Source organism: Eurytemora carolleeae, unplaced genomic scaffold, assembly GCF_000591075.1.
Source record: "Eurytemora carolleeae unplaced genomic scaffold, Eaff_2.0 scaffold65, whole genome shotgun sequence".
NCBI lineage: Eukaryota > Metazoa > Arthropoda > Copepoda > Calanoida > Temoridae > Eurytemora > Eurytemora carolleeae.
In genome coordinates this window covers 1-19,153 of record NW_019396032.1, presented here as the reverse complement: position 1 = coordinate 19,153, position 19,153 = coordinate 1, and the positions used below count along the sequence as shown (strand labels likewise).

Here is a 19,153-nt window from a genome sequence, read left to right as displayed (position 1 = left end):
AGAAAAATTAATAATTAGGATATAACGAAACTTCTAATGTTGAGCTCTCAGAGCAGAGAATTCCACAAGTTCTTGCTCAATTAATTGTTGCAGCAACAACATTTATGGTTTTCGCGGAATTTTTTTACCCGCAAAATTCGTTTACGTGAATTTTTGTTCGCTGGAAACCCTCAGACCCATGGTGAAGGTTTTAAGACCAGTTTCATAGAGTGTGTACACCATTTCAACACAATTTTAGACATTAAAAGCATATGTATTATTTGATTAGGCATTCAACATTTTCTAGGTTTCGAAGAATTAATGATAGTTTAATAATTTGAAAGAAATGCGACATTTGCGAGGACTTTATTTGCGTTTTCCCCCCTAGATACATTTTAGAGCGTATGTCTAACATTGCTTTGAAATGGTTAAAACACCTAAGGGGTAGGCTCTCCAGTCTCCATGCAGGACGCTGCTGTCAAAATGAATAAACTGAGAAATTCTCAAAAAAAATTATTTTAATCAAATGTACGTCTCATAAGCCGCTTTATAATGTACATACGTCCGTTGTTCTGATCGATGATATTTATTTTGGTCGATCCCATTAAAAAAGACCCTTACGTGTTCAACACCATTGGTCACGGTAAACCAGAGGTCACGGTAAACCAGTGGTCACAGAAAACCAGAGGTCACGGTAGACCAGAGGTCATGGTAAACCAGAGGTTACGTGCATACCATGAGTTCTACGTGTGTACCATGAATTTTACGTGCATGCCATGAGTTCTACGTGCATACCTTGAGTTCTACGTGCATACCTTGAGTTCTACGTGCATACCATGAGTTCTAAGTGCATACCATGAGTTCTACGTGTATTAGTTCTACGTGCATACCATGAGTTCTACGTGCATACCATGAGTTCTACGTGCATACCTTGAGTTCTACGTGCATACCATGAGTTCTAAGTGCATACCATGAGTTCTACGTGCATACCATGATTTCTACGTGCATACAATGAGTTCTACGTGCATACCATGAGTTCTACGTGCATACCATGAGTTCTACGTGCATACCATGAGTTCTACGTGCATACCATGAGTTCTACGTGCATACCTTGAGTCAGACCTTTGTGTTGTAAATCTCGTATTTAATTTAATTACTCTACGATTCACATTGGTGATTATACCAAGGAAGGTTTAATTGAGGAATCAAGTATTTCAAATTTGAAATTGCCTCCATTGGATTATTATAGATTCCACAGACTTCAGTTTCATCTTTAAAAAGTTTTGAAACGTGAATCAAATATTTATTAAAGTTCTAAAATTGCAAGAATATTTTTCGAGGGTTGATGAAGCATCCTCTACTCCAGGTACCTGACACAACACAGCTCCAGGTACCGGACACAGCACAGCTCCATGATCAGGCAAACACACAATCAATGTTTCCGTCCGCTTTGCATTTTTCTCTTTTCGCTGCAAAAGCAGCTTCAGCAGAAGCTGTTGGTCCGTTGTAATCAGATCCTGGCATAGACACCTGGCAACAAATAAAAAGAAATTGAGCTAAGACGTTGAACTACCTACTGCTTATTCAAATTTGAATCACCGATTCAAAGTTAAAGAAATGTAGTTGGTATTCAGCGTAACCCAATAAACATAAATTTTCAGTGACGATATCAACATTATGTTTGATGATAATTTATAAATCAGAAAAAACATGAAACAAAGATTTATCTTCTGATTTAAAGTGTGGTTTAAAAGTCAATATTGAGGGCACAAAACAACCAGTTAAATGTTTTGAGTAAAGTAAGTTAAAAAATATGAAAGATGTGCCGCGTAGATCGAAGACGATTTTACATTTTTTCTGTTTGGAACAGCCTGTGATTGTGAGTTTATTTTTATTAAAGTTTACTAAGACTTCATCAGGTCTGATCAAATTTTGCCAAATGTTTAATAAAGGAATTAAGTTTTGGCCACTTTTACAATTTTCTAATCCCTTTATCTTTGCAACCTGATGATGGTGTAAATTTTTTATATTTTAAACTTTATCATATTATCTAACAGAATTCATGGCTTGATATATCAAAGCTATACGACATTTGGTTGCAAAGATATATAGAGAATAGAAAAACAGAACTTGTGACAAAAACTACTTTTCCAAGTTTTTTTTGAGTTTTTATTAAAGTTTNTAAAGTTTACCAAGATTTTATTAAAGTTTACCAAGTTTTTATTAAAGTTTACCAAGTTTTTATTAAAGTTTACCAAGATTTTATTAAAGTTTTCCAAGATTTATAAAGTATTGTACACTGAAAACCTGATAACAGTGAATTTCTAGTCGTTTACTTTGCGCAATATATGGAACTGAGTCATTTTTAGAGATAAATCTATTGCAACAATTTAAAATTTAAAATTGTTATCGACTATTCTGAAAGGGAGTGACCGGCAATGTATGGTAGTTGAACTGAGAATGTAGTTACTTTTGGCCTGAATTTTTTAGGAATCATTTAAAACCTATCAGACGTTTTCGAGGTGCACATTTGTTCAGAAAGAGCGCAAATTCAATCTTTGAAATTCTCATAGAATGTCCATTTTGGAGGGATGATTTGGAGAATCGGTTTTTTAACAATATACAATGACGACCACTAAATATGTAAAAAAAAATTGATTAGAAACAGATTGAGAAAATAATATTTATTCTTTTCATGGAAAATAACTAATCTTATTCAGTTATTAGAATAAGAAATTAAATATAATTTAAAAAGGAAATAATTTATTCTAGCATTGTTTTTTTTGGTCAAATTACTATTGAGAAATATGTTCCCAAACATATTTAGAATTTTTGTTACATTTTTCGTCGTTGTTATTGAATAAATTAAAAAAAACGATTCTCAAAATCATCTCTTCAAAATGGACAATGAAGGAGGATTTTAAAAACTGAATTTTCACTCTTGCTGAACAAATATGCACCGTTAAAACGTATGATAGGTCTCAAATGAATCCTAACAAAATTCTTTACAAAACTGCATTCTTAGTTCAAGAACCATACATTGCCGGTCACTCCCTTAAAGTGAAAGGAAGAATAAACAGCATATGATAATGAGTCACATGTATTCCATTGTAATCTAGTTCTCACTGTATGCACCAGTCAAACTTTAACAGGTTTTATTTAACTTTTTCATCAAATTTTACCTCTAGACTATCCTTGGTAATTATCAAGTAAGTTTTAGGACGAGCAGACAAGGGTTCAAACACGAACAGTAGCAGCACCATTAGCAGACACATCTGCATATTCTCTATATATAATAATATTAGCAGACACATCTGCTTATTCTCTATATATATAATAATATTAGCAGACACATCTGCATATTCTCTATATATAATAATATTAGCAGACACATCTGCATATTCTCTATATATGATAATATTAGCAGATACATCTGCATATTCTCAATACATAATACTATTAGCAGACACATCTGCATATTCTCTATATATAATAATATTAGCAGACACATCTGCATTTTCTCTATATATAATAATATGAGCAGATACATCTGCATATTCTCTATATATAATAATAATAGCAGATAAATCTGCATATTCTCTATATATAATAATTTTAGCAGACACATCTGCATATTCTCTATATATTATAATATTAGCAGATACACCTGCATATTCTCTATATATAACAGACACATCTGCATATTCTCTATATATAATAATATTAGCAGACACATCTGCATATTCTCTATATATAATAATATTAGCAGACACATCTGCATTTTCTCTATATATAATAATATGAGCAGATACATCTGCATATTCTCTATATATAATAATAATAGCAGATAAATCTGCATATTCTCTATATATAATAATTTTAGCAGACACATCTGCATATTCTCTATATAATAATATTAGCAGACACATCTGCATATTCTCTATATATAATAATATTAGCAGACACATCTGCATATTCTCTAGAAATAATAGTATAAGACGTATTACTAATTCAATTTTGCTAGCAAAGTATTGCTGAAATGTGTTAATAATATTTAGGGATGTACCATTTTAGCAAAAAAAGTCAATCCTTTTTGCACCACAAAAATGTTTACAAGAGCAATAGGCCATTTTAAAAAAAGAAAACAATTTAAAAAATCAGAAATCATTCAATAATTAACGTTTTTATAAAATATGTAATCATATAATAAAATATTTTTTTGCTTTGATTGGGCCCATCTATATATACATTTGGCTTGTCTGTTTGTCTGTTTGTTTGTATCCAATAAACGTCAAAACGGCTGAACCGATCGGGCCCAAATTTTTTGTGGGACATCACGTGACAAAAGGGAAGGTTTATGAATGATAAAATTTTTTTAAAAATGTGTTTTAAAGGTTTTTAATTTTGTAAAAAAAAATAAATTCTTGAAAATCCGCGATTTTTTTTAAAAAATCCGCAACATTTTTTTTTCTTTGTTTTAAAATGTAAACAAAAAGAACATGTTCACAATTTAAATAGAAGATGGGCGCGAAGCGCCCTAAAAGCCGAGTGAACATAAAAATTGGAGATACAAATTCCTGTGTAAATGCGCGAAAGCAAAATGAAAAATCCGCCAAAGTTTGAAAATTATTTAAAATGTCCGACTTTTATAGCAACAGTTAAAAGTTTAAAATATTTACAGGAAAGGTGGCAAAAAGCGCCCTAAAAGCCTAGTTTTAATTGATTTTTAAGGGATTTTTACGATTTCAGTTTCTCCAGACGGATATTTTTGTATCTATCAGCTATCTTGATTTATTTTCACGAATTTTTTTCTGGCTTAAATTAGTGATTTAATTTACACAAAAAAGCAAATACCTGAATAAGTTTGCATGAATATAATAAAAAAATCTCTAACCTCTTTTGGACTTTATAAAAACATTTTTTTAAACGGTTTAAGGTGGACGGGATCATTTTTATTTTTATCCTATAGTTTCATCCTATAGTTTGATGTTACGTACTTACCCAAAGGATTTTTCCCAAGTGGCAACTTCCCAAGTTTGTCCTTGCCGCAGCGTTCGCCCCACCCGGCCCGCATGTTCTAGCCACGGCGCTTTGCCCCCTAGCCCGTCCTAGCAGTAGCGCCCGGCCCGTCCCCATTGCAGCCTGCAGCGCCTCCGAGAGCCTATGGGAAGTTGCCGCTCGGGTAATTAATCCCTTGGGAAGTCGCCCTTAGGGAAATGCCTTTGGAAAAGTACCTAACACCTATAGTTTCACCCTCATGATGTATAAATAGTGCTAAATGCTATGTGTAACGTATTACTGATGCTGAAATGTTATGTCTGACATACAGTGAAACCCTTAATAACGAATACATCGAAAGAATTCATCAAATGTCGTATTCTTCACTTTCTGATCATGGAATGTTGCAGATATTTAGTTTTTTAATTATGATTATATGGAACTCTTAAAAACTGTTCCCGCATATTCATTGATATTTATTTATTTTCGCAAATACTGACATTTACAGAAAATAGTATAAAACTCATTGAAAAATTGTCAAGACGACATTTGATAAATTCTTCCGATGTATTCGTTATTAAGGGTTTCACTGTAACAGAGATGCTAAAGTACTATGACATATCAATGATTACTAATGCTCTGTGTGATGTATCATAGATGCTTAATGCTACGTCTGATGAATCCCTGCTCAATGCTACGTATGACTTCTCACCAATGTACAATTCAATTATTATTTAAACAGTAGTTCAATACTAATGCTAAATTCGATTTTTTATATAATTTTATATGCTGCCATATGACGTATCACCAATACTCAATGCCAAAGACTTTGCCTATTATAAAGACGAGGCGTTGGAAATTTAGCCGACATATTGTGTCCCCATGTACAGCTGTATTTTAACGTCATTGGTTTTTTGGTTTTTTGAGAGTCTAACGATTGACATTAAGACATTAGATATTTACCAAAATTGTGAATGTTTTGTACTAAAAAGTAACTAAAATTAAAGATTAATTTGTATTTTAAAATTTATTTAATCATTTTTTGGATATGAAGATCGTCTGATGAATTAAAGCTGAATTTGTGATAAAAGTTACGCATCTCTTTTGTATCAAAAACAGCCAATAATGTTCGTAAAAATTTTCTGATGTCGTCATATACTTTTTTATGAGGTTCTATGGAATGGGATTTTAGGCGATGAAGAAGAGAGGGGACCAGAAATTTCCAATATTATAAACGGTAAATAATTTGTGTGTAAATGTCGTCTTCTGTTTAATCTTAGGCAAAGAAATAATCTCGCATAAATTAATGTATTAACCTTACTCTTCAATTAATTTAAAGAACAAAAATATCAGAGAAAGCTTCGTTAAAGATGCGAATTAAAGTTGATTACAAAAGGTTTGAGGCATGCATTATTGGAGGATTTTAAAAACGCGGACTAAAGAAATATATTGGTGAAAATAAAACTGGGGAATGTAAAAACGACTTTTAGACTCAATTTTTGATTTTGTTTTATGTATACAAATTCAATGAATAATTCTGATAAATTCAGGTTCGTCGATGCCACTGCCAAGCAAAGTAACATGTATGATACCCAACTGCCAAGCCAACCAAGAATGGAAAGTCTGCGTTTACAATACCAGCAGATCCAAAAAGAATAAAGTTTGGATGAAGGATCATTAATTGGATCATATGAATTCCTAAAGCTGAAAGATCCATGTCGAGTGTGTAAAAACTACATTGTTAAATAAATATTATGACGTTATATTTTTCAATAATTCATTTAAATCAAATTCAATCTGAAATGAAAAAGTAATGAGATAATTGATTACTGTTAAAAAGTGCAAGGAATTGCATAAAAGATTTGTAACCTTAATTTTCTTCTTATAAACACTTCAAATACTTCAAACCAAAAGTAACTGTTCTAATGTTCAAGTTACCAACACATTAAAGGTCCTATTAACAACGCTACCATTTAAACATTTAACTGGGTAACAATGAGGAAGATATCGTCGTTATTTCAACTTAAAAAGTGATGAATTCTGTAAATTATGTTCATTGTCTTTCAACTAGTCACTTTTATGAAGTATGGACAAATTAAATATTTCAAGATAGAAAAACTACCCCTGAAAATGCGTCAAATTTGCGTGGATTTTCTGATGCGCTATCTTTAATTAGCAAAGTCTTTGCCCAATGTAACGCAAGATTTATCACTGAGGCTTAATTTGATGTGTGACCTATTAAATGGAAAGTAGGACGTTTCACTAATGTTCAACTCTATGAGTGGTTTATCACTGCTGCTGAAAAGTTCTTTTTGATGTTCAATACTTAGTGACGTATCAATTAGGCTCAATGCTACTATGTAATGAATCACTAATGTTCAATGTTACTATGTGACGCATCACTAAAGCACAAAAGTTCTTTTTGGTGTTCAAGGCTATACTTTGTGACGTATCACTAACGCTCAATGCTACTATGTAATGTTTTGAGCATCAGTGACGTATCACTAATGCTCAATGCTACTATGCAATGTATTGAGCATCAGTGACATATCACTGATGCTCAATGCAATACTATTTGACTTATTACTATTGCTCAATGCTAATATGTGACGTATCATAGCTCAATACTACTTTATGATGTATCATTGATGCCAAATACTATAATGTGATGTATCAATAACGCTTATTGCTATTATGTGACGTATCACTGATGCTCAAGTTAGTATGAGACGTATCAATAACGCTCAACGCTACTATGTGACGTATCATTTATGTTCAATGCTACTAACTATGTAATGTATCACTGATGCTAAATGATAATATGTGAAGCATCACTAATTCTCAATGCTAATTTGTCATGTGCCACTGATGCTCGATGCTAATAAGTTACGTATCACTGATGCTCAATGATAATATGTGAAGCATCACTAATTCTCAATGCTAATTTGTCATGTGCCACTGATGCTCGATGCTAATATGTTACGTATCACTGATGCTCAATGCTAATATGTGATGTATCACTGATGCTCAACGCTAATATGTTATGTATCACTGATGCTCAATGCTACTATGTTACGTATCACTAATACTCAATGCTACTTTCTTACGTATCACTGATGCTCAATGCTAATATGTCACGTATCACTGATGCCCAATGCTAAACTATGTGACTTAATAGTGATGCCCAATGCTAGTATGTGACGTATCACTAATGTTCAATGCTTCTATTTGATGTATCACTAATGCCAAATGCTACTATGTGATGTATCACTGATGCCAAATGCTACTATGTTTTGTATCACTGATGCAAAATGCTACTATGTGATGTATCACTGATGCTAAATGCTATTATGTAATGTATCATTGATGCTAAATGCTAATATTGTGTTGTATCACTGATGCCAAATGCTACTATGTGATGTATCACTGATGCTCAATGCTAATATGTCACGTATCACTAATGCTCAATGCTAATATGTCATGTATCACTGATGCTCAATGCTAATATGTCACGTATCACTAATGCTCAATGCTAATATGTCACGTATTACTAATGCTCAATGCTAATATGTCATGTATCCCTAATGCTCAATGCCAATATGTCATGTATCACTAATGCTGAATGCTAATATGTCATGTATCACTAATGCTCAATGCTAATATGTTATGTATCACTAATGCTCAATGTTGATATGTCATGTATCACTAATGATCAATGCTAATATGTTATGTATTACTAATGCTCAATGATAATATGTCATATATCACTAATGCCAAATGCTACTATGTCATGTATCACTGATGCCAAATGCTAATATGTCATGTATCACTGATGCTTAATGCTAATATTTCATGTATCACTGATGCTTAATGCTAATATGTCATGTATCACTGATGCTCAATGCTAATATGTCATGTATCACTGATGCTCAATGCTATCATGTATCACTGATGCTTAATGCTAATATGTCATGTATCACTGATGCTCAATGCTAATATGTCATGTATCACTGATGCTCAATGCTAATATGTCATGTATCACTGATGCTCAATGCTACTATGTGCTGTATCACTGATGCTTAATGCTAATATGTCATGTATCACTGATGCTTAATGCTAACATGTCGTGTATCACTGAGGCTTAATGCTTATGTCACGTATCACCGATGCTTAATGCTAATATGTCATGTATCACTGATGCTCAATGCTACTATATTACGTATCACTGATGCTCAATGCTAATATGCCATGTATTACTGATTCTCAATGTTTATATGTGACGTATAACGGATGCTGAAATATTTTGTTTGTTGTATTATTGATGCTGAAGATATGTCAAATGTATCACTGATGCTGAAATGCTAAATTTCAATAATAATCTAGTAAAGTATCATGGATACTCTAAAGCATCGTGTCAAGCATCACCAAAACTGAAGCTTTCTTTTTGATGTATCACTGATGCATTATTGATGCTTAATTCTATAGTGAGACGTATCATTGATACGCTATATGCAATCTTGAATGCTGTAAATGTTTGTGTTAAAGCCCAATTGTACAATTATTTATATATTTTATATAATAACCGTGTCAGCTGTAAGATATAAAGTTAATTATAGAATTTTACCTGTTCAGCTAGAAAACACTGAATATCAACTGCACTGTCGATATATATATTAATTGATAAATCTAACTGAAACATTTCAGGAGTAACAAAAACAATTCCTAGTAATTAGAAGATCTTTTTCCGACCTCTACTATTGAAAATTAAACTGGATAGCCAAACTATGTCTGTTTAAACCCCCCTTTTCAGGAATATACATGTTGCGCCCCTGTCAGAAGGAAACTCTTGATTAAAATTTATTCAATTTTAAAGCTACAACATTTGAATGTAGAATTAGGATGTACAAAGAAATAGAAACGTATTCAGTTCCACAAAGTTTTTGACGTTTTTTTGAAAAGTTTTCAAAAGTTTTATGCATTTTCTTTGCAATTGTATTTTTTTTATTTTCACCAAGTAACTCTATCATTTTAAAGCGTCCGAGTTAGCTAAAGCAATTAGCAATTCAATATTCAACTTTCACGGTTATTATATTTTAGTCTCTTCATCCTTTGTTAATCCGATCAATATGCGTTAATTGAACTTTTTTCATTCTCGTCGAGTTATTACGTAGTTCAAAAATACGCAAAAAACACATTCGTTAAAGGGACTGTAAAGGAAAAATGAAAGGGGGTATAGGATGAAACCTGAGAATCTCAGGAGTAGAACCAAACCTATCAGACATCTATCAGATGTTCCTGTTTCGAGAAATTGATATAAAACTGTGTCAAATTTATAGGAAAATTCATATAAATTCAATTTTGTATAAAAGTTGTAGTATTAAACAGATCATATTCAACAAATACGCAACCAATCTGAAAACGACGATATCCCACAGGAGCCTGAGAATCTCAGGTTTACTCCTAATATAATTTTCTATATTTTATTTTGCATTTTTAATAGATATAACTGATAATTTTATTACATATAGTCTGTATAGTCCTTATTACGTCACCAGAACTTTAGCAAATGGCAGTGCAGTATACTGGTCACATGATTTCCGTCTGTATCACCTGACAACGATACTGCACTGCCATTGGCATTTGACAGAGGTTATAGTGTATAGAGTGATGATGTAGGCTAATCCTTTACTAATTTTATAGACCAGAAACTATACCGATAGCACTGCATTTTTGATTATTATAAGGAGATTCCGGCCTAACCTATAGTATATCATTTTAAGTAAACAGTTGTAAGTGTACAGTACAGTACAGCAAGTTATCAGAAAATACTTCTTATTTAAATATATTGGCGTAATCCAGGGTTCAATCTTAGGATAACAACAACGATCCTGGTGAAACAGATTCCTCTAAAATTTCAAAAATCCAGCGAATCTCTGACACTTCTGAAGAAAAGTCTGTACGGGTTCTAGGGGTTCTTTTAGACGAAAATCTTAAACTACGCTCCCATGTTAACTCTATCTGTTCAAAAATCTTAAGGTCTATTTATTGTCTAAGCCAGGTAAAAAATTTCTTGTCATGAGTTGTCTTAAGCTTATTTATTTTGTGCACATTCACTCTTATCATAATTATTGCAGTAAGATATTCTCTCCTCTTTCTAAAAAGGATCTTATTAGAGTTCAGACCCTACAAAAAAAGCTGTACGTCTAGTCTGCAAAAAGAGTTATAATACATTACTCACACTGCCCCACTTTTTTAAAAACTGCCATAGTCCCTTTCCAAGATCGAAGTCAAGTAAAAACACTCTGTTTAATGTACAAATATAGGTTAAATCGTCTGCCATCATCATCTAACCTTTCTCAGTTCATGGAGCTTGAACAGGGATACAGACCCCCATTATATGCTAAGAAATGGTGAAGACTTTGACATTCCACGTTTAAAGTACCAGTATCTACAGGGAGTGTTCGCGAAAAACGAAAGGGGGTATAAGCTTAAGGTGAAAAATAAGGGCATTCGTATATAATTGATATTTCATCATATTTTTAATTTTTTTAAATCATATTTCGCGTGCACTGGATTTTCGAACATTCCTGGAAAATATGAAAATGTCGTCTTCATTATCAAAAATCCTCGAAACAGGAATAAATGTTTTCAAAAGTAACTATCAGATCATAAAAAATAATGGCCAAGATTTGGGTAGTTTCTTTATTCTACTGACCCCGCATTTGTTTTTTCATAACTCAAAAAAATTTTAAACTAGTAAGAACCATCTCAGATGCTTGCGAAGCCTCCAAAAAGTTTTAAGGTTATAACCATGGATTAATAACAATACAGATAGAACAATATATGTCGTATTTTCAAAATTTCCAAATGTCAATCTTTGATTTTTAATGTATTTTCTGGAATAATTTCTTCCCCTGTTGGAAACATAACTTAAACTGTATTTAAACAGTTCTTTTGGGGGAAAAATTATTCAGGGAGGAGTGCGCGGAAAGCTCGTGTTAGACGTTAGTAATGGCTCCTACATAACTGTTTAGAATCCTGGTCCAGATCCATTGGATCTGCAACATTTTGGATTCCTGGATGACCTGGATCCGATCCTTTTATTCCAAAAATACAAACCTCAACGTTCGAATTTAACTAAATAGAAATTATCAAAATCTCTCGTATCACTGAATTGTTCATCAAGTTTTAGCAGTAAAATAATAAAAAGAAAGAAAAAATGTTGAAAACTTTGTATTTTTACAATCTTCATTAAATTTGGAAAAAAACGTTCATAACCTGGATCAGACGCGTATGCTGAGGGGGGGGGGGCTATGAGGGCTAAGCCCCTACCCTAGACAGGTCAAAACTAGGATTTTCAGGAGGGAATCCGCCAAAATGGAGACTGAGCCCAATTGAAAGTTTAATTGTCAAAAGTTGAGTTTTAAACCATTAGAAACCTGTGGAGGTAAAGAAAAATTCATTATTCAAATTACTAGAAAGTTAAAAAGACTAGCGGGGTGAAAATTAGTTCATGTAAAAAAATTGATTTAGGAAAATTCTATGCTCTGTATTTTAATATTTTGAACAAGGTCATAATTGTGTATCACATTGTTAATTATACAGGGTTACCCACAAATGATGAGACTTCAGAGACGACTGTAAAGAATTCAAACTGTCAATTTACTTATATTTAGGATTCTCTGCAACTGTAAACTGGTTTCCATGCCAATAAATAGGCGATAAACTGGTAAAAAACTTTATTCAATGCAGAAGCCTTAATTTGACCTTGTAATCATCAGATTCTTAAGTCGTCTTTACAGGTTCATCCTTTGTGGGTAACCCTGTATGCATGGTTAAAGTACACTCAGCCATGATTATAAGTTTGTTGATCGGATGGATTTCGAGAATACAAGTTCTCCTCCCATCTTTAGCCTCATCTGACCCCCTCGCATTGAAAACTGAACAAAGTTCGGCCTCGTGTCGTCACCCTGCTCTATTCGTAATATCCCTATAAAAACTTGATTTTTTTAAAAATTGCATTTTAAAGTTTCAGTTAAAAGATTGTACAGAAGTTTTAAAAACTAAATGGTGACCCACGAAACACGAGAGTTGAAGGAGGGGTCATATGTAATAATTGAAAAGTAGGTTGAAAAATAAATGCCGCAATTTATTTCTGAGATCGAAGACGATATTTAAGCTTTTTTCTCTTCACTTTCATGTTTCATGGGACATCCTGTATGACGTATGTAAATAAAGTTTCTTATCCCTAAAACTTATATTTATTGTAAAAATAATTTTTTATTAAAGCTGAAAATATTTTTATGTGAACTGTCACCTGTTTGTTTATTGTAAGAGTAAGCAACACTTCTATAGGAATCCAACCGTTCACTGGGTAACCAAATAATCAATTGTCAACCAAATAATCAATTGTCAACCAAATAATCAATTGTCAACCAAATAATCAATTGTCAACCAAAAAATCAATTGTCAGCCAAATAATCATTTGTCAACCAAATAATCAATTGTTAACCAAATAATTATTTGTCAACCAAATAATCAATTGTTAACCCAATAATCAATTGTCAACCAAATAATCAATTGTCAACCAAAAAATCAATTGTCAGCCAAATAATCATTTGTCAACCAAATAATCAATTGTTAACCAAATAATTATTTGTCAACCAAATAATCAATTGTTAACCCAATAATCAATTGTCAACCAAATAATCAATTGTCAACAAAATAATCAGTTATTAACCAAAAAATCAATTGTCAACCAATAATCAATGTGGACAAAAATAAATTTGTAAACAAAAACTTAACTGATCGTAAATAGAGTTTGAAAAAAACATCAATTTGTAACAAAAAATTCAATTGGGAATTAAAACTCGATTTGTAATCAAAACTAAACCATTCATTAAAGAATCAATTTGTAACAATAACATCAATTGTCAAACTTAATTTGTAGACAAAAAAAAATCAAGGACCATGCAAAATCTCAATTGACAAATAAAAAATCAATTTTTAAAGAAAAACTTAATTTGAAAACAAAAAATCAAGTTGCATCAAAACAAAATTACAATTTATAAACAAAAAATAAATTTGACAACAAAAACTTAATTTGGAAACAAAAATCAAGCTGTAAACAAACACTCAAACTGCAAAAAAATCAATTAAAAAACAAAAATCAATTTCTATAAGTGTTTGGAAACCCTGACGAATTTATTTAGTTCCTGATGTATTCGATAATCTCTGAATTTATAAACTGTACGTTCACCTCCACCGGGTTCTTTAAAGCTCTGTACTTCAAGGCTTTCGCCAGCATTGGGACAGCCTCCCGGGATACATTAACCCTGAAGTATACAGTTTAAAGAGACATCCTCCCGGGATACATTAACCCTGAAGTATACAGTTTAAAGAGACATCCTCCCGGGATACATTAACCCTGAAGTATACAGTTTAAATAGACATCCTCCCGGGATACATTAACCCGAAGGACAAATAGCATAAAAAAGATTGTAGACGTTATTTCAAAAAGGTCATTTCTGATCCACAACGTTTAAAGTTTTGTCAAAGCAAAAATATCCTTGTTTTCTAATAATTGATAATTGATAATTTCTAGTTGTGGTTTCTCTTTTAAAGCAGAAACTTTCAGATGGAAAAAAGATGATATGTTTCTGTTTGAACAAAGATTTTGTGGGTACCGTTGTGAATCTTAAATGCCACTCTGTCCTTTGTAAATTTGGATTTATTTGCTTACTTTCTTATACTGAGCCTGGCCAGGTTAGGTAGAGATTTCAGACAAGGTTTTAGTATAAAGAAGGGAGCAGGACGGGTCTCTGAGTACTCCTTCTCCGAGTCAGTAGATTCAACTTTCTCCTGGTAGTTGTCTAGAACCAGAGAAACCAACCTTAATTGAAAATATTTTATTCAATTTTTATCATCTTATTTGATAGCAGGTCGATAAAGTTACTTTATTACCCTGTTGTAGGGTTATAAATAAAGTAACTTTATCACCCTACAACGGGAAATATTTAATGTGCAATTTAAAATTTTCATATTAGGACAATAAAGATACCTTTTCGCCCTACAACGGAAATATTAGGTGAGATAAATAAAAATTCCCTCAAAATTGAATAAAACCACATATATTATTGTACGTTTGGTGTGAAAATACTTTCATTTTGATCTTAAGCAAACTAGAAAAAAATAAAATCCTGGAAAATTTTTTTTCGCTCTTAATAATGCCCATTAGATTGACATAAAGAGATATAATTATTTAATTACTAAACAAATTTCTGCGTTCTCAATATGAAATTTCAAAAAAGTAGATTTCTTAAAAAAACGCCAGGAATTGAAGATACGGCAAACCTCGTAGAATATGACCAAACGCGTTCTATGAAACATAAAACTTCTTTCAATTTACGAAATGACAAACGTTCTATGGTTTAACCATAACTTTCTATGGTTAAAACAGAACGTCCTTTAATTAACCCGTAACGTTCTATAAACCATAACGTCCTTTATTTCAACCATATATATTGTAATATGATTCAACCATAAACGTGCTAGAATTTTTACTCAAACCCTTCAAGTTCAAACAAAACTTACTGTAATTAAACAGTACAGTATACAGGGTGTACATTAAAACGCACCTTGGTAGAGATGAGAATATGCGTTTGAGTTTATTGATCGTATCCACAGGGTTAGATATATCTAACACCCAGTCAGATAAATTTAAATTCTCCAGTTTCCCCAGGTTTAACCGAACACCATCAAAGAATGTGCACAAACTAAACAAACTATTTTAGAAGACGAAATTTTCCGTACATTGGAGCGCAGCGAGAGAACCCGATTTATTACACAACCTTGAGTTAAACAAACAATTAAGAGTAACAATTTTCTTCGAAATAATAATAGTGCTCTGTAAAGGGACTGTAAACGTTGTTTTTTTCAGCGACCTTTTATTTTAGAAATGGTGTGTTTAAGGTTGTATAATAAGGTTGGTTACTCCATGGATGCACTCCAATGTACGGAAAATGTTGTAGCATACATAGATAGATAGAATTCGCATTTGCCGTCATGCTCGCCTCTTTAATCAGTGACGTCATGTGCGGATTCTATCTATCTATGCTAAGGAGATGGCATTTTCCATGGGACTATTAAAAGTCCTAGTTTGAGTTTAAAATTCGATAGTTCCTATTCCAGAATTTTCTGGATATCATTAAATGACAAAACATTATGTTTGTCCCAATAAAAATCAAAAAAAAAAATTAATTGTTAAAAATCAGCTTTTTCTGTGAAATGTTCCAACCTGAAATCTTTTACAGGAACTTGCTGTGATGGAACCCAGTTTTCACTAATCAGCAGTTTTCTAACATCATTTATATTTTTTTTAGAAATTGTTTTAGGAAAAAGTTATACGTAATAAAATGAATATCTATGAATTAAATAACTTTAAATGAATTTAATGAATATAATGAATATAAATGAATATAAATGAATCTAAATGAATATAAATGAATATAAATGAATATAAATGATTATAAATGTATATAAATGAATATAAATGAATATAATTGATTATAAATGTATATAAATGAATATAAATGAATATAATAAATATATAGATTAATGTGTTCCTAAGGTTGGTAAACTGAACCATATGAATGAACTCTCTTGCCTTCAAGCGCAGATTATTATCCAGAATAATTTCAACATGACTAAAGTCGATCAGTTCAAAAACATTAAAAAATGAGTCAAAATCTTAAAAATTTCAACCTTTTCTAAAAACTGAATTCAACTAGAAAATTGAGTTTCTAAGACTTATGGCTGACAAAATTTAACGACATTTTATCTGAAAACTTGCTCCGACTTCATAAGGCAAAACGGGACCGGACACTAAATAAACTTTCTCATTCCAGGGAAATTTGTGTGTAAACACACATTGAGGACGCACAAAAGTGTGACATTATTATTTTCATTATTATTATTAACAACCAACATGCAGACAAGTACCATGACCTGAGACCGAATTTAAAGAATTAGAGCCGCGGGTTAAATTTAAGCCGCAGATCAAATATGGCTGGTTCCGCTTATATTGTATTGAATTTTTCAAGATTTAAGCCAGCGCTCAATTGAAACCGGTTTTTGGAGGGTTTGAGACGCGGCTCAAATTCATTAAATTCGGATTCTGTAAGCTTTAATAAAATGAAATACATTCATCTAAGTTTTTTAGTTTTATTATTCTGATTTTGAAAAGTTCCTGAGATCAAGTTTAACTAAAGAACTGTTTTGAAGCTTGATAGTTTTTAGTTTGGAATACAGAGTATAGATGTCCTTGTCACACTAAATCAAAAAGAGATTTTAATTCACATTCATAGATGTCTCTAGTTTACAGTGTACAGTCTGTAGTGCACTGCGTACAGGGTTACAAAAAAGAACAGAACGATCGAAATACATTCCCGTCGTATATCTTATATTCTTGGTTCCTTGCAATTATAAACTTGTTTTCTAAGTTTAGGTTGTAATTAAAGTATTTTTGAGTAACCCTGTAATAAAGTTATTGACCTACCCCAATATCTGAAGATTCAATATTGAATTTCCCGCCAAAAAGATTTATTTTCCGCAACTGTGTCTGTTTTAGGAATTTCCGGAAACTTTTTATCAGACTCTCACTGAGATCTATCCAAACCAAACTTTTAATGGATGCTGAAGACAGGTTTGGTTTGGCTAAGATTTAATAGGTTTGGTTTGGTTCTGATGTTATATGTTTGGTTTGGTCTTGATGTAATATATTTGGTTGGTCCTGATTTAATATGTTTGGTTTGGTCGAGGTTAAACGGTTTAGTTTGGTCATAATGTAATATTTATGGTTTGGTCTTGATGTTATGTGTTTGGTTTGGTCTTGATGTCATATATTTGGGTGGTCCTGATGTAATATGTTTGGCTTGGTTCATCTATAATATGTTTTGAAGGTTTGGTTCAGTCAAGGTTTAACAGGTTTGGTTTGGTCTCAGTTTAACAGGTTTGCTTTGGTCTAGGTGTAACAGGTTTGGTTTGGTCTTGGCGTATGAGTATCAGGTTTGATCTAAGTTTAACAGGTTTGGTTTGGTCTAAGTTTAACATGTTCAGTTTTGTCTAGGTTTAAAAGGTTTTGTTTGGTCTTGGTGTAACAAGTTTTGTTTGGTCTAGGTCTAACAGTTTTGGTTTGTTTTAAGTGTAACAGGTTTGGTTTGGTCTAGGTTTAACAGGTTTGGTTTGGTCTAGGTGTAACAGTGTAATACATATTGTGTAACATGATATCTGTAAACCTGAACTACGTTGTACATTATTAATTATCTACATTTATAAACGTAAAACCCATTATTCATTTGAACTGCACTTCAAATGAATATGTATCATGATTAGATTAATCATGTGATAAATATCTTAATTGCGACTATTTTAACTGTGCCGTAAAAACGTAGCATGATTAGCTTAATCATGTGATATATAATAACGCACATTTTTATGCGTCTATTTTAATTGTGCTGTAAATACGTAGCATGATTATCTTAATCATGCAGTGATATAGATAACGACATAGGAATTGTAATTACCTCTATTAACTTTAACCTGTAGAAACCTAAAATACATTAGTTGATATAGAGACTCCGTACTGATTACTGTGAGAAAGTAATTTTGGTTTGGCATTGATAGATTAAGAGCTTGTGTCCCTGTTGACATTGAAAGCTGGTCCTTGTTGAAACATACGAGCTGAGATTGTGCCTACTCGTTTGGCATTGATCGATTAAGAGCTTGTGTTCGCTTTGACATTGATAGCTGAGCTTGTGTTCGTATTGACATTGATAGCTGACGAGTTGTACATTGATAGATACGAGTCTGAGAAACCCATGGATTAGGGCATTTACTACAACAGGTTTGGTTTGATCTACATGTCACATGTTTGTTTTGGTCTAGGTGTAAAAGGTTTGGTTTGGTCTAGATGTAACATGTTTGGTTTGGTCAAGATATAAAGGTTTGGTTTGCTCTATAAATAACAGGTTTGGTTTGGTCTAGGTGTATGAGTATCAGGTTGGTCTAATTGTAACATGTTTGGTTTGGGCTAGGTTTAACAGGTTTGGTTTGCTCTATGTATAACAGGTTTAGTTTGGTATAGGTGTAACAACAGGGGCGGATACAGGATTTAAGT

At 32.3% G+C, this 19,153-nt stretch overlaps 1 protein-coding gene and 2 long non-coding RNA genes across 3 annotated transcripts; 1 reads left to right on the top strand and 2 right to left on the bottom strand.

Moving 5' to 3' along the window:
* Positions 1–1,260: 1,260 nt before the first annotated feature.
* Positions 1,261–9,689, bottom strand: LOC111696971 (uncharacterized). The gene is made up of 3 exons (XR_002764195.1): positions 9,602–9,689; positions 3,162–3,265; positions 1,261–1,509 (listed from the first exon to the last, which is right to left on the bottom strand). It is a non-coding gene; the product is annotated as an uncharacterized LOC111696971 (long non-coding RNA).
* Positions 5,526–6,740, top strand: LOC111696972 (uncharacterized). Its single transcript, XR_002764196.1, has 2 exons — positions 5,526–6,214; positions 6,528–6,740. It is a non-coding gene; the product is annotated as an uncharacterized LOC111696972 (long non-coding RNA).
* A 2,816-nt stretch (positions 9,690–12,505) lies between the features above and the next one.
* Positions 12,506–17,696, bottom strand: LOC111697300 (uncharacterized). Its single transcript, XM_023467245.1, has 9 exons — positions 17,534–17,696; positions 17,225–17,307; positions 16,602–16,682; positions 16,274–16,333; positions 15,615–15,752; positions 14,720–14,869; positions 14,193–14,312; positions 13,295–13,347; positions 12,506–12,967 (listed from the first exon to the last, which is right to left on the bottom strand). The coding sequence occupies exons 3-9, from the start codon at positions 16,622–16,624 to the stop codon at positions 12,834–12,836; spliced, it is 678 nt and encodes a 225-aa protein (XP_023323013.1). The 5' UTR covers positions 16,625–16,682; positions 17,225–17,307; positions 17,534–17,696; the 3' UTR covers positions 12,506–12,833.
* Between the last annotated feature and the right edge of the window lie 1,457 nt (positions 17,697–19,153).